This window comes from Podarcis gaigeae (genome assembly GCF_964106915.1).
Source record: "Podarcis gaigeae genome assembly, chromosome: 8".
In the NCBI taxonomy this organism is placed as follows: Eukaryota; Metazoa; Chordata; class Lepidosauria; order Squamata; family Lacertidae; genus Podarcis; species Podarcis gaigeae.
Genome location: NC_139684.1, coordinates 49,543,609 through 49,559,793, shown reverse-complemented (window position 1 = coordinate 49,559,793; position 16,185 = coordinate 49,543,609). Strand labels below are relative to the sequence as shown.

The following is a 16,185-nucleotide window of genomic DNA, read 5'->3' as shown; positions in this document are numbered from 1 at the left end:
TCCGCGCGCCTCCACATTTGAACTTGGCGCGCGTACGTTGCCTCTGACCTTCCTTTCGACAGTTACGCTGCTCTCGGTGCTACTCTCCACCCCTCCCGGCAGGACGTCTTGCTCCGAACTCTTTCTCCCCTTTGTTTCCTGTTCTGCTCTTTCTGACACACTGGTAACTCCACCCCTTTCACTCCGTTCCGACAGAGGAGCCGGTCCCGATCTCCAACTCCCACTGGGGGTTCCCCCTCCGCTCTCCTGCTTCTGACTGCTTCCCCCTCTATCGCCCCTCGGCCTGGCCAGGGGGGCTCCCTTTTGGGAATCCTCCGAATCGCTTGACGGACTCTGAGACAACCTCGGGTCGTTGTCGTCCTCCTCCTCATCACCCTGGGACCCTTCCCCCTCGCTCTCTGTCTCTGAAACCCTGACACTAGTCATTGCTTATTCTTAAAAATTATTATATTTGTTAGTTGCTTTTCTCACAGAGGCACAAAGCAATTTATATTAAAACTAATTAATAACATCAAATAAAAATCCAAAAACACAAGTGTACAGATAAAAGGCAGGGCTTACAGATCCTACCTGACTACAAGAGGCCACAATGCCATCCTTCAAATTCAGGGTCAAAAGTCTGATAAAGTGAAGTCTTTTCCCAATGACCAAAAATAGATAAGGATGGCATCAGGTCTACCTCACCAGGAAAGCATTCACAGGTGGAGGGGGGCACTACAGAAAAGGCCCCCCTTGTGTTGCGCCCCTCTGAAACTCCCACTGAGGGGCAGATGGAGGAGGACCTCTGATGACCATTACAGGGTCTGAACTGGTTCACATTGGGAGAGATGGTCCTTGAGGAATCTGGGGTTCTGAGCTGCATATAGCTTTATACTTAAGTTGATGGTAAGAATCCCTGATTTTCAGTGAGGGCTTTAGAAAATTACGTTTGGCATGTTTATATTTAACACTTTTACTTTAAAACTCTCAAATAATTAAGATTAGTAGTAGAAGTAAATCCCATTTCTTTAAAAAGATCAGATGTTCCAGAGAAGAAGTAAGGAGCTGGATTTTGCTCCTTTTTGTAGAATTTGCAGCAGTTTGTTTAACAAGAATAAGGACTTATTCTATGTACATGTTTGGAGTCTTAAAGCACAATCCTATGCATGCTTACTCAGAAGTAAGTGCATGCAATGGCATTTACTCTCAGTAAAGTGTTCGTAGGACTGCAACTTTCATCTTACAAAGTATCGGAATGACCCTGAGATGTCTGCATCAGAATTCTTTATGGAAAATAAAAAAATATTGCTACCTAGCAGAAACTAGTTATATATATATATATATATATATATATATATATATATATAAAATATTTTCTTAATACAATAGAAAAAGCAAACAAAATAACATATAATTTTTCAATATCCACATTTTCTTCACTTCTTTGGACTTCCTCGCATCTCTCGTTCCTGCGTTCCAAATTTTCGAGCTTTACCCAGCAATTTATCACCTTGTTTCAATTCTTATATTATAATTTTCCAATATTGTATCCCTAATTTTAGATAATTTAACCCAGACCTTACAAGCTTAATTTTTGTAAATTGTCCTTAAATTTCTTCCAGTCCTCCTCCACAGCCTCTTCTCCCAGGTCTCGGATTCTGCCAGTCATTTCTGCTAGCTCCATATAGTCTATCAGTTGCATCTGCCATTCTTCCAGTGTGGGCAAATCTTGGGTTTTCCAGTGCTTAGCGACAAGTATCCTTGCTGCTGTTGTTGCATACATAAAAAATGTTCGGTCCTTCTTTAACACCGTCTGGCCGACGATGCCCAAAAGAAAGGCCTCTGGTTTCTTAGGGAAGGTATACTTAAATACCTTTTTCAACTTGTTATATATCATTTCCCAGAAAGCCTTAACTCTAGGGCAGGTCCACCAGAGGTGAAAGAACGTTCCTTCAGTTTCTTTACATTTCCAACATTTATTATCAGACAAATGGTATATTTTTGCAAGCTTGACTGGGGTCATGTACCACCTATATATCATTTTCATAATATTTTCTTTCAAGGCATTACATGCCGTGAATTTCAAACCGGTGGTCCATAACCTTTCCCAGTCAGCAAACATGATATTATACCCTATGTCCTGTGCCCATTTTATCATAGCCGATTTGACCGTTTCATCTTGTGTGTTCCATTTTAGCAGCAAATTATACATTCTTGAAAGTACCTTAGTCTTAGGTTCTAACAATTCCGTTTCTAACTTTGATTTTTCCACCTGGAATCCTATCTTTTTATCCAACTTAAAAATTTCTTTGATCTGAGCATAATGTAACCAATCTCACACTTTATCTTTTAATTTCTCCAAACTCTGCAACCTCCAATTATCTCCATCTTTTTCTATTATTTCCCAATATTGTAATACCCTTTTCGTACTAGACTCTGGCTCCTGTAGGGTCAAAACTAGGTCATCTGCAAATGCTTTAAGTTTATACTGTTTCGCTCCGACCTGAAGAAACTAGTTATATATACAGTGGCGTAGCGTGGGTTGTCAGCACCCGGAGCAAGGCAAGTAATTTGCGCCCCCTAACCATGGATTTGCACCCCCTAACCCGTGGATTTGCGCCCCCTAACCCTAACCCCCAGATGTTGTGCCCGGTGCGGCCGGCCCCCCCTGCACCCCCCACGCTACGCCACTGTATATATACATAAAAATTGCAGCATGTGTACATGCTAAAAATGTGGCATGTTCAATAGGATGGCTCTTGTTGCAAGAAGCTTTTAGTGTGTGTTTCTGGAATTAAGAGCTTTTAGTAGGTGGGATTTTTTCCTTTTGTAAAGTGAGTTTAAATTATTTAAATCATCAGCTAAGCCTTGAGACCATTTGACTGTGAATTATTATTTTTTCCCTTTCTAATGCTTTATTATGAAAATCACATTTGGTAAGACTTATGCTTAATTGGGCTTATGCGGTAACACAAATCTATGCATTTTAATGTCCCACAAATAAACTGAATGAATTTGAAGTTAGAAGTTGACTTTTTTTCTAAATCATAATGCAAACAAATTTTTTTATGAATGCTGAAATGCAATTGAAATATTTATATTACTAGAAATGAAATATTTATCAAGGGATGAAAACAGAAACTTCAAGGAAGTTGTAGAGATTTTCTAAGTTTTGTGGTAATTAATAATAATAATAATAATAATAATAATAATAATAATAATAATATTTATACCCCACCCATCTGGCTGAGTTTCCCTAGCCACTCTGGGCAGCTCCCAACAGAATATTAAAAACACGACAAAACAACAAACATTAAAAACTTCTCTAAGAAGTTACTAAGCATTTAACAGTCCCCACCTTTTAGTTCAATGAAGCCAACCACAGAAATATCATACCTCAATATTATCTTAAAACATACTGCTTTGCTAAGTGAATGCCTGCAAAGAGATCACATTCTGTCTTGCTGCACATCTCTGTGATGAAACAGAATCGCCCTCTTCAAGCACTTCTGCTTAAGAGATCTTCACTGTGCTCAAATCCTTTGTTTCCCTCCTGCTTCAGCAGTGCTCCATACATTCCTTTGAAATAATTCCCTCACTCGTTCAGAAGTCATGCAGCCTGAACCTGCTTGAGTACTGTTGGAAGTAAGCCCGACTGAGTTCAATACGATAGGCTTGCAGCCTTGCTTCAGAACTTGTGGTCCCTGTCATATTTCTAGTAGTTTGTTTTACATTTCACTTTTATCTGTTTTACATTTCACTTCTATCTGTAAACTGCTGATAAATGTTTATTTCATACAGGCATCCGAAACATTGTGAGCCACTGCACAAAGACTAACTGCAGACATTAATTAATAAGGAAAAGCATGTTTAGTTTCTGGAAGTTGCTTTATGTTGTTTTTAATTAGAGCTCTATCAGAGGGGGAAAAAACCCTCACTGGGTGCTCTGTCCGTCTAAGGAGCTCACTATATTATTGAATTCACTTACTTTGGGCACAATCAATCTGAAGTTGGAAAACTTGAGCATATGTTTAACAATCAATCCCACTGAAATCAAAGGGACTTAATAATCCTGTTTAACATCAGTTGAAATGCAACCATTATTTAATTCTGCATTCCCTACTTCCGATTGTTTACATGAAAATGGCTTTGAGAGCTGCTTTTATGAGATTTTCAGTCATAGCCTTAGCTCTGCGCTTAATTATTTCAAAAGATTTATTTAATTTTAGAACACATGTCCCAATCAATGTTAACACATGCCTTAAGCATTTAAGTTTATTGTCCTTTAAGCAGTTAGACACACATTTTCATTAATTCAGTTACAAATGCAATGCATTTGCACACATGAGAGATTTTAGCTTGCAAACTTCCTGACAAGTTACTGGAAAAGTTTCTTAGTTGTATGCTGTGACATCTGTAGTAAATGTTATTTTAAAACTGTAGCACAGTTCCCATAAAATGGGTGTGGTTGGTCTATTCGCAAGGATTTTGGATAACAATCAGAAGATATTAATTATCTGTGGAAAAAGATAATAAACAAAGAAAGTGGTGGCAAATCCTTACAGCTTGTTCTATTTCAGCTATTCCTTATTTTTACAATATACTTTTGAAAATAGTTCTATAAGCCAAATATTTTCATAGTTACAATGTTTCATTGTATTTGGTGTATCCTTTACCCAATATTGATTGTTAACTATTTTGGGGAATTCACCTTGGGCAAAATAATGAAGACCGCTGCTTGTGCCCACTCAGTAGACAAAATGAAACACTTCAAAAATAATAATAATAGCCATTGTTTATCAAATACCATCTTGATGTACAAACACAAGTACTAAAAGCAAATCTGCCCCATGTTAGATTGGTGGTTTGGGAGTCATTTGTCACCAACAGTAAGTAGCTGCAGTTTTATGTGCTAATTGGCCAAATCCAGCTTTGGAAAAATGGTTGTTCCTCACACATAGGAAGCAGTCTTATACCAGATCAAACAAATTTCTCATCTAGTCAGGCACAGCAATCAGCTATAGTCTGGCCTTGCCACACAACATGATAGATAAATGCTGGGCCCTCTCTATTTAAGCAATTAAAGGATCTGAAGGCAAGCACATCCCTTATGCTTTTGTCTTCCTAACTGAAATAGGAAGACAGATGTTTCACAGCAGCATTGGAGCAATGAAAGGGACCTCAAAAGCCACCCACACAGCAGTTGGAGCAGTATTTTCTTTTGGAAGACAAAAGATATTACCTGGGGCAACCATGATTTCATGTTTCTTTGATCTAATCCTGAGAAAGGTTAGATCATTCTGGGGATCGATATCTCTCACTGTGCTTTTTGCTTTCATTGTGAGCTGATGAAGGAGACCCGCGTATTGTACTGTGGTTGAGTTGTCGAGAGTGGTTCTGATTAGGATGCCTGAAAAGGAAGTCATTTGCTGCTTTAGGATTAAACAGGGCAACATCAGAACCAAAACTGCATCCAAGGTTAAGGACACTTCTGAAAAAGCCATTTTTACTCTGGAGAAAGAACAGCCAATCAGTGAGGAGAGACAATTAAATCATAAATGGGAATCTTTTCCCTCCTTTTGCTGCCCTGTATCAGAGACTGGAAAAAAGGAGAAGGGACACCCAGTTGGGAAGTAAACTGCCACTCCTACTCCATGCATTTCAATGAGGTTTCAGTAACCTATGAGACAAAGGTTGTAGACTAAGATTGTCAGGCTGTAATCAAAATCACGTGGCCAGCGTGACATCGCTGCTCCGGCCAGAGCCAGAGCCGGAAACGCCGTTTACCTTCCCGCTAGTAAGCGGTCCCTATTTATCTACTTGCACCCAGGGGTGCTTTCGAACTGCTAGGTTGGCAGGCGCTGGGACCGAACGACGGGAGCACACCCCGCCGCAGGGATTCGAACCGCCGACCTTTCGATCGGCAAGCCCTAGGCGCTGAGGCTTTTACCCACAGCGCCACCTGCGTCCCTGCACGTGACCCGGAAGTGTCTCCGGACAGCGCTGGCCCCCGGCCTCTTGAGTGAGATGGGTGCACAACCCCAGAGTCTGGCAAGACTGGCCCGTACGGGCAGGGGTACCTTTACCTTTTAATCAAAATTACTTGGGCCAACCCTGTGAAAAAGAGTTTTCAACAGTCTTCTCCATGCAGCTTGATATCCATTTCTGCTTAAACTGAATAACTATTATCAATGGTTACTAGCCAAAATAGGTATGTTTCACCTCCACTGCCAAAAGAATTATCCCTTTAAATACTAGTTTCTGAGAATCACAACCAGATAATGTGCTATTGTACTCAGGTCCTGGTCACAAGCTTCCCACAGGCATCTAGTTGGCTACTGTGAGAAAAGGATGTTGGACTAGAAGGGTCAGCTGCCTGATCCAGCAGGGCTCTTATGTCCTTACGGACCCTCCAAGTGCCTATATTTTCCAGGGACAGTCCAAGATTTTCAGAAGCCATCCCAGTTTCTGATTTGATCCCAGAATGTCCCACTTTTCCTTAGGACATCCCTATTTTCATCGGAGAAATGTTGGAGGGTATGAAGTTATGCAACTCCTGAGCCAAGGAGATAACTATACAACCTTCTATACAGACATCTGAAGGAAGTTATTTAATGTTTAATGGGTGGTTTATAAATAATAATAATAATAATAATAATAATAATAATAATAATAATAGTAATAATGGAATAGGATGTCCCTATTTTCATCGGAGAAATGTTGGAGGGTATGCCCTTATGTTCATTAGGGACAGACATCTGGAGATACTACTGGAATCTTCCCTCAAGAATCTCAGTATTTGGGGTAACTAGACAAATAGTTACAAAAATAATAAATGGTTACAGACACTTGAGATCATTACAGTAGTTACATACTGAGTGAACCCCCAACTTCGAGTAAATGGTAATGCTGCCACCAATTCAAAAACAAACAAACCCGTAATTTTATCCAGTGCTTTTTTTTAATAGAAAAAAAGGGTGCTGGTACTCCCCATGAAATTCTTGCAGTAAGTGCCACAGTTTTAATATTGGGCTGGGGGGAGGGAGGTTCTGGTACTGTGTACCCTTTAGCACCCCCAGATAAAAGCACTGATTTTATCCACTGTGTTAAAGTGGCAAAAGTGTTTTTAAAAACAGCATTTGTGAACTTGAAGAAAATGCTGAGGCCTCACACACAAGTCACAAAGTACCCATCAGCCTCTTGATATCAAATAAACTATTCACCCTGATGACTTCTGCAGATTAAAAGAAACCAGTCCTCAGCTTTGAATTCAAACTGTAAATTAGAAGAACCCACTTAGCTTAAAGCAAGATTTCTGCCAGGGTGAAAAACAGCACCAATCCAAGAAAATGTTTCATTAAACACATGAGCCTGCCAGGTGCAAGAGACCACATTCTTTGCTAAAATTAACCCAACTGCAAAAGTATTTTTGTTCAAAACCCCACTGTTACATAATTGCCTCAGGAATTCAGTTTATCTTTTAGTACTCTAACAATATTAAATGCTCTGAGAAGCTGCTGCTGAAAACAACTCCAAACCAAAACGGCTCAGCTAAGGATTGAAGAATTGAGTAACTCGACCCGGAATGGAAGCACACTGCCTGTGCACAGCCCTCCTTTCCTCCAGTACGCTATGGCAGAGGTGGGCAGATTGCAAATTTGTGGATGTACTTTGGATTTTACAAAATTCCCAAGTGCACTAACAGGAGACAGATGCTGTGGGGGATGGGTGTAGATTTAGAAAGAGGGAGCAGAATGCCTTCAAATGATGCTTAGCCCATGGATTTCTTTTCAGTACCAGAACTGAGCTCACAGTCGTTTCATACAAAAATCCACCCCTTGTTTTTCCATTCAGCGTTCTTCGTTTCAATAGCCTAATCTGGAAGGGGAAAGCAACTTTGTTGTTGTTGCTATTTTAAAACATTTGGAAGATGGAAACCCTTGCAGATCTACTGCAAATCAACCTACTAACTACCAATAGATCCCTATCTACCTTCAGCCTATCCCTGGCTTATGATTTTACAAGAATTCAAATAATCATGGAATATGGATTTTTTTTAATGTCCATATATGAAAATCTGAGGGAAAACCTATTTCTAATTTCATATCTTAATGTAATAAATTTTGGATGAGAATGTGGTATTGAACCTAATAAGCTGATTTATATTGTTTCAGTTCACTGCGCCAGTATTGTCAACTTTGATTGGAAGTCCTATTGATGGAATGCCAAATTGAATAAAACTTGTGAAGCACTGTGCAAGTCAGAAGAGCTCTAACCAGCTACACCATGAATTCAAGTTAGTTTCTGATGCAGAGTAACATAACTGCATAACTCATGTCACTGCCTTTAGTCGTATACCTTATACACTCTTTTTTATTAGCTTAAATATAATAGAAGTTTTTTATTTGCTTCATTGATTTCCAGTTTAACCCAACCAAGCATCCAAATTCATTATCTAGGCTTACCAGAATAAAAAGTTCCCTTAATTTTGTCACCTTTTTAAAAAGGAGACTTCAAATATAAAAAGAAAAATTCCAAAAGGCATCTTTTTGTAAAAAGTGTTGAGTGTACTTTGAAGAACACCCAAAAGGCAGATCTTTACCTTCTGCATTTATGACAATAGTTCCAATAACTCCTTTATGTGACTGGATCCTCTTTAAAGTTCCTTCTACCTCTGCCTGTAAAAGAAGCAAAATCACTGTACAAAATGTGAGCACTAGCCCGTAACATTTTGGCAGCAGCCAAGATTTCTAACCAATTTCTAACCAATTTGGCCTCCAGCTCCAGAACATGGGATAGTATCCAACTAAATCAAAATCAGAGCAGACCCACTGAAATTAATAGACTTTAAGTTAGTCATAACCATTAATTTCATTGGGTCTGCTCTAACATTGGATAATAATAATAATAATAATAATAATAATAATAATAATAATAATAATTTATTTATACCCCGCCCATCTGGCTGGGTTTCCCCAGCCACTCTGGGCGGCTTTCAACAGAATATTAAAATACAATAATCTATTAAACATTAAAAGCTTCCCTAAAGAGGGCTGCCTTCAGATGTCTTCTAAAAGTCTGGCAGTTGTTGTTCTCTTTGACTGGTTCCACAAGATTTGGGAGACAGTAGTACTATAATATGCGGGTGGCGCTGTGGTCTAAACCACTGAGCCTCTTGGGCTTGCTGATCAGAAGGTCGGCGGTTCGAATCCTTGTGATGGGGTGAGCTCCCGTTGTTCGGTCCCTGCTCCTGCCAACCTAGCAGTTCGAAAGCATGTCAAAGTGCAAGTAGATAAATAGGTACCACTCTGGCAGGAAGGTAAACGGCGTTTCCATGTGCTGCTATGGTTCGCCAGAAGTGGCTTAGTCATGCTGGCCACATGACCTGGAAGCTGTACGCCGGCTCCCTCGGGCAATAAAGCGAGATGAGCGCTGCAACCCCAGAGTCGGTCCCGAATGGACCTAATGGTCAGGGGTCCCTTTACCTTTACCTTTAGTCCTATAATAAGTAATCCATCAAATCCAGGTTATATGACACTGTTTTTATTTATAATTTCCTGAAAGGCTGAATATCAATTGAGAAAAGTGCCAGCACTATATAAAGCAATGGTACTAATTGTAAAAGTTTTATTCAGTTTACAGGAAAAGTGGGTGTGGGTTGTTTTGTGTGTTTGTGTATGTGTGTGTGTGTGTATCTAAGTCCCAAAGTATTTTACAAGTTAAAGGCAATAAAAACAGCAAATATCAAAACAATTATGTCAATATTGTCTTTAATATTTTTCCATCTTCTCTCCCAATCCCTTTTCGTTTTCGGTGAGCCTCGGAGCAGGGACTGTCTTATGATTGTTATCTGCAAGCCATGCTGAAAGCCTTATTTGGCTTAAAAGTGTGGCAGGGCAATGAGGGTGGGATATATACCCGAATCCATGTAACTTTCTATATCTATATATCTCTGCGTGCAATATGGATTCTGTTCTATTGTACACAGTTGATTAAAAGCAAATATAAATCCATTAAATCTATATATCCTCACAATCTGTTCATCCCATTGTAACTATCTCTGCCAGCGTCTACCTGAATCTCATTAGTCACACCACCTTCACCAGCATTCCAACACATTTCTTCGCCACAGAGTATGTACACAATCACACCTTGCAAATTACATGCAACTCAATTCTACTTTTATTTTTTTTAATCTCAGAAGTAAATTGTACTGGATCAGGGTGCTTTGCCCCAAATTAGTGTGCAAAAGATTGCAGCTTTAATCACTACAAAAAAAATTCCTTCCAGTAGCACCTTAAAGACCAACTAAGTTAGTTCTTGGTATTAGCTTTCGTGTGCATGCACACTTCTTCAGATACCTGAAGAAGGTATCTGAAGAAGTGTGCATGCACACAAAAGCTCATACCAAGAACTAACTTAGTTGGTCTTTAAGGTGCTACTGGAAGGAATTTTTTTTGTTTTGACTATGGCAGACCAACACGGCTACCTATCTGTAGCTTTAATCACTGTTTTGCTGCTGCCTCTGCTTCTGTGTGCTGTCACATTTAAAATTCATTCACTCTTGCTTTAGCTGTTCACAAATTTTAAAAGGGCAGAAAATGAGTGAAGTGTGTTTGTCAGGTATCACGTCCAAATACTGCTTTCTGCATTTTGCATAAAAGGGCAAGTAATTTTAGGGTGTTGTCAGAAAAGCACCTGGGAATATTAATAGTTTTATCATGACAGAAGCTTTGGGGAAACGTGAACCAACCATACAACTACTAGCAGTTAGTATACAGTGGTACCTCGGGTTAAGTACTTAATTCATTCCGGAGGTCCGTACTTAACCTGAAACTGTTCTTAACCTGAAGCACCACTTTAGCTAATGGGACCTCCTGCTGCTGCCGCCCCACCGGAGCCTGATTTCTGTTCTTATCCTGAAGCAAAGTTCTTAACCTGAAGCACTATTTCTGGGATAGCGGAGTGTGCAACCTGAAGCGTATGTAGCCTGAAGCGTATGTAACCCAACGTGCCACTGTATTACAGTCAGTGTTATTATATGTGTTTACATCTGGAGGGCCACAGGTTCCCTATCTGTCTTAAACACACTTACCTAGGAAGTGAGCTCAATGGGGCTACTTCTGAGTAGGCATGCATAAGATTCTCCTAGCCTTAAGAAATGTACACTAGTTCTCTTGTTTTGCAAGCAAGTTCAGAGTTAAACGTACACAGGGTTTCAGTCTGAGGCTGCAATCCTAAACACACTAAATAGAGAGGAAGGCCTTCTTTGGTAGGGTGGGCAGGTGAAAGCAAAGAGGATGTGGCCCCTGCAGATTTTAATAGCTGAATACCTGAGCAGGTGAAATCCCCTCTTCTACGCAACTATTAAAAGCTGGAGAAGCCCCACCCCCACTGGCAGAGGAAGGGGAGTGTGGGGGGAGCGCACTGCCACCGGCAGTGCGATCCCAGCAGGGTGCCATCACAGCTGCCCCCCGCCCATGCTGGGCGCCCCACCCCCGCAGGCGGTGCACCCCACCCCCAGGACGTGTGCCCCCGCCCCTACGGGCAATAAGAGACTGCTGCATTGGGGTAAATTACCCCCCCCCCACATGTCAGCACCAAAGGAAGCTGACCACATCTTAAGATACTTAAGATAAAAAGGTAAAGGGACCCCTGATCATTAGGTCCAGTTGTGGCTGACTCTGGGGTTGCGGTGCTCATCTCGCTTTACTGGCCGAGGGAGCCGGCTTACAGCTTCAGGGTCATGTGGCCAGCACTGTTTACCTTCCCGCCAGAGTGGTACCTATTTATCTACTTGCACTTTGACGTGCTTTTGAACTGCTAGGTTGGCAGGAGCAGGGACTGAGCAACGGGAACTCACCCTGTTGCGGGATTCGAACCGCCGACCTTCTGATACTTCACCTTTACTAAAGAGAATCATAAGGATGATTATGAAAGAGCTTTTGCCATATTTGATGAGCATTTTATTCCCAAGCGTGACGTAGTTCATGGAAGTGCTTGTTTCTATTAGAGGGTTCAGAGGCCTCGGGAGCCAGTGGAAACCTTTGTGAGACACCTTATGAAATGGTAGAAAACTGATTTTGGGGACGAAAAGGAAGATTGCGTCAAATACATGGTACTGATAGGCATCCTGGAAAATGGACTCTCAGACTGCATATGCATACAAATTCAACCTTTCATACTGCAATAGGAATGGTGAAAAATCAGAATAGAGATCAGAAATCACCAGAAAGTAACCTGGAGGTCTCCAGCAAACATAACGCTAAAAGAAGAAAGTACTCATCCACAGAAAGCACTACGAAGAAACTCTCCTGAGCAGCTTGGAGTAAGCCTCAGACAAGTTCAGACTTTTCTCAGTTCAGGTATACTAGATGTGGGGAAAAAAGCAGCCCTGGGGTGAGGTGCCCAGCCAGAAGAACCTGATCCCACAAGTGTAAAAAATCTTGGGATACTTTGCAACAGGCTGCCAAACTAAGACAATAACAGAAGTAACAAATGGCAGCCCTGATATACTTTTTCTCGGATCTATTGGTTACGATAATTAAGAGCCAGCACTGAGAGTGGAATCAAACATCTGTGGCAAACCCATAGACTTTAAAATGGATTCAGGTGCTGATGTGACAGTCATATCAGAAGAAACACATCTTAATCTTGATCCATCTCCTATGTTGACACCTGCTGGTACCAGATTAAGTTGCCCTGGAGGACCCTTGACTTTTTTGGGACAATTCTCTGCAAAAACATCATACAATAATAAAATCTTCCATTTCAGTGTGCATGTGATTAGAGGATCAAAAGCAAATAGTCTCCTCGACTATATTGTAGCAACCACAATGGAATTTGTAAGGAAAATAGTGTATGGAGTTCTTGGACTCTTAAAAGGAGACTGTTTATATTATTTTGAAGGATAATGCAAAACCATATAGCGTATGTTCACCTCGGAAATTCCTGTTTCATTGCACCACAAAGTAGAATATGAACTAAAGAGAATGGAAGAAGCAGGTGTAATAAAGAATCTTACAGATACTTTTAAATTTGTCACTATTCTACTAGAGTACTAACATTCTTGAATCTGCAAGACTGTTCTAGTTAAGTTGAACAGTAAGAATGGAAGACTCAGGCCATTGTAACGAAGTACCTGTCATCCAGATCCTGTGTCATTTAGGCCAATTGAGGAGAATTTATTAGAAATCACAGACATCTACAGTTAATGCCAAAGACAAAACAAATACCCAGAGAGATCCCTTGTGTATGTCTAGACTTGGCATCAGGAGATCTACCTGTTGCAACACAGCCAGAGAGGGAAAAAGATAAACAGCCCAAGAGCCAAGTTGTTGCTTGTTATGGCCAGGTAGTCAGGAAGCCCCTTCTTTTTGTGGACCATTACTAGCCATGCACTTGTTTTATTTCTAAATAAAATTTATATAATATGGATTGCACGTAACCGAGGGAAGGAGATTTGACAATGCATTGGCCTAATCATTATGCGTTAAGTTTTCCTTCCCGCTCTGAACAGTCAACCTCAGTTTATTTTGCTTTTTAAAGATATAATTTATTTGCATTTAAATTCTGCTTCATGGCCCAGAACTTGGCTTCTGATGCAGCACCCAATAAAAGGAATCATGTTTGACAACAAAGCAAAATGTATGCAACATAATGGGAGTCAACACTTTACAATATAAAAGCAATGCTTTCAAAAGCCATGGTTGCTAATATATGCATTTTAACATGTAACATGTTGGAGTGATGTGAACAATGAGTTAAATAGTGTGTGGTCTCATGTCTTGAGTTAATAAATCCCCCACATCTGGATGTTCTGAGATAGGAGATTTGGTGCCCTGGGTTACTATAGCAGCAGAGGAGAGATTGAGTGTATGACTTGCTGAGTCATTCACCCTCCCATTGGTTCAGGAATATAGAGGTGGGTATGTTAGTCTCTAGGGCAGGGTTTCCCCAACTTAGGTTTCCAGGTGTTTTGGGGCCACTAGTCCTGCTAGCTAGGGATGATGGGAGTTGTAGTCCAAAAACAGCTAGAGAACCAACTTTGGGAAATGCTGTTCTAGGGCACTGCTTTCATTAAGTCGTCTTGTCTTGTCCTGATGCTGTCGTGTTTGCTGTTAGAGTGAAGGAAAAGATCTCCTTAAGCCACATGAAACGTTTTAATCTTCCATGAAGAAGTGAGTAATTTCTACCTCAAACTGCATTCATGATCTTAGTGACCATCTTCATGGCGTCCTTCCATTTTAGTTGATTGACACAAAGTGATTCTTGGTGGATGATACAATAAATGAAAGGACACTTGATGCCATGCTTTTGAAGCAACCCCATAAGCCCCAAAGTTTTCCCTGTCATTGATGATGCACCATCTGTTGCTACAGAACTTAGCTTGACGAAACCACCAATTTTCTGGAGTATGGATACAACTTCTTTGCAGATATCTTCTTCTGTCAGAAGCTATGACTAATAGCTCCTCCAAAACAGTGAAATGGCTGACCATGCCACGAACAAATATTATGAGCTGTGCAATGCCCATCACATCAGTGCTTTCGGCAAGGGCAATTGAAAAATATTGTGCGTTCAACAGTTCCTCGTGCAGCATGTCCAATACATTTCGAGATAAAGACTCTATCTGGCGCGACACCATTTGATGTGTCAAGGGCACTGATTAAAAACGCTTTACTGTTTTTTGCTCCTGAAAGGCTTTGGCCATATTTATAGCAGAGAATTTCACAAATTCACCATCGTGAAACGATTTCATATGTTGCCCTATTGATTCTGCCACAACAGCTTCCTGTCAGTTTGTGAAAGTGTTGCGTCTGATGGGTGAATTTCTTTTTTTCAGTTCCTTAACAAGGATTTATCTGGCTTCATCTTTGACTTTACTGGACACCCCAAGGCATGATTCATAAAACAATGACAATTGACATTATACAGTTTGGCACACTGACTACTGACTACCCCCACAGGCAGCATGCCACGCCCCCAGGATGCGAGCCACACCCCTGCGGGCGGTGCTTCATGCTCCGGGGATGTGCCAGCCCCACCCCTGCCTGCTCTCCACCCTCCGTGCCGAGCATGAACCTCTGCCACTGGCAGTAAGGGTCTTTTTCTGACCTATCTCAGAGTTTTAAAAACAGTTTTAACAGTGCATTAAATCTCAACCTAATCTTTGTTGGCTGATTAATAATGCACTTTCCCCGAGTTCATTAATAAACGAACTTTCCAAGGTCTGTGTAAAGCTGTAGAGAAAAGAACACTTGTCACCCAGTGGTGGAAGCAGAAAGTGCAGAGAAAATTTAGCATACGTACCCAGCATGTCACCCTCTTTTGCATGTTGGATAGAGTTGCATTCTGCATTTACTGTAACTGTTGGAATAAGTTCAAGAGCAGGAGGGTGCTTAGGGCATTTGTGCCTTCTTGCCAGCCAGCTATCCTCAACAAGGGTGCATCTGGAGATTGGTTCGCCCTAACCTTTAGTGACCTCTGACGAGCATGGATCACAGATTTGGTTTGGAAAGAAAGGCTTTCTTTTTGTGAAGGGGAGAGAAAACTGAAGGGTTGGGTTGGTTTCTTGCATAATGCTTCAAATAGGGAATTGCTAAGCTTTACTGGCTCAATCACTGCTTGCTGAAATCCAGTTTAGGAAGGGAAGCTTACAGCTACCCTAGACCTGACTTAGAAATTCCTATTGGCGCAGAGCTGCAGAAGCCTCTCTGCTGCCAGCTGCTGGTTGGAGAATTCCTTATTTGCAACACTGTTAAATTTTGCATCTGAAAGGTGTTTGCATCTGTAAGGCCTAAGAGCACGTACTTCCTTGGCATAGCTGGAGCTTGAGAGAAAGTTGGGACATTGTAGGCTAAAATAGATTTACGTACAGCTCCCTATATTACTGATCTCTTGTTGATCCACTGTTGTTTGTTAGCTGAATAAATATCATTTCTTGCACGTTCCTTAGGAGCTGTTACTCAGACTTGGCGTCCCAGGTTTCCTGGGTAGGGGCTTGAGCCAGAACCTAATATACTGTCCAAAAGACAGGGTACTGGCCTTGTCCATCGAAGACTTGCATATTTATTTTGGCAGACGCTTTTGTGGATTAAAGTCCACTTCATCTCATGCACACTGTGTTATTCTCAGTTGGCTGATACAGTGGTACCTCTGGTTATGAACACTTCTGGTTACGTATGCTTTGGGTTATGAGCTCCG

At 41.0% G+C, this 16,185-nt stretch overlaps 1 protein-coding gene across 1 annotated transcript; it reads right to left on the bottom strand.

The window, feature by feature from the left end:
- Positions 1 to 4,240: 4,240 nt before the first annotated feature.
- On the bottom strand, positions 4,241 to 10,098 carry DYNLRB2 (dynein light chain roadblock-type 2; the record flags this gene model as incomplete). Its single annotated transcript, XM_083752009.1, is given in 5 exon segments — positions 4,241 to 4,488; positions 4,492 to 4,496; positions 5,222 to 5,389; positions 8,582 to 8,729; positions 10,054 to 10,098. Coding segments are annotated over 5 exon segments (402 nt in total). The 3' UTR covers positions 4,241 to 4,452.
- Positions 10,099 to 16,185: the final 6,087 nt, after the last annotated feature.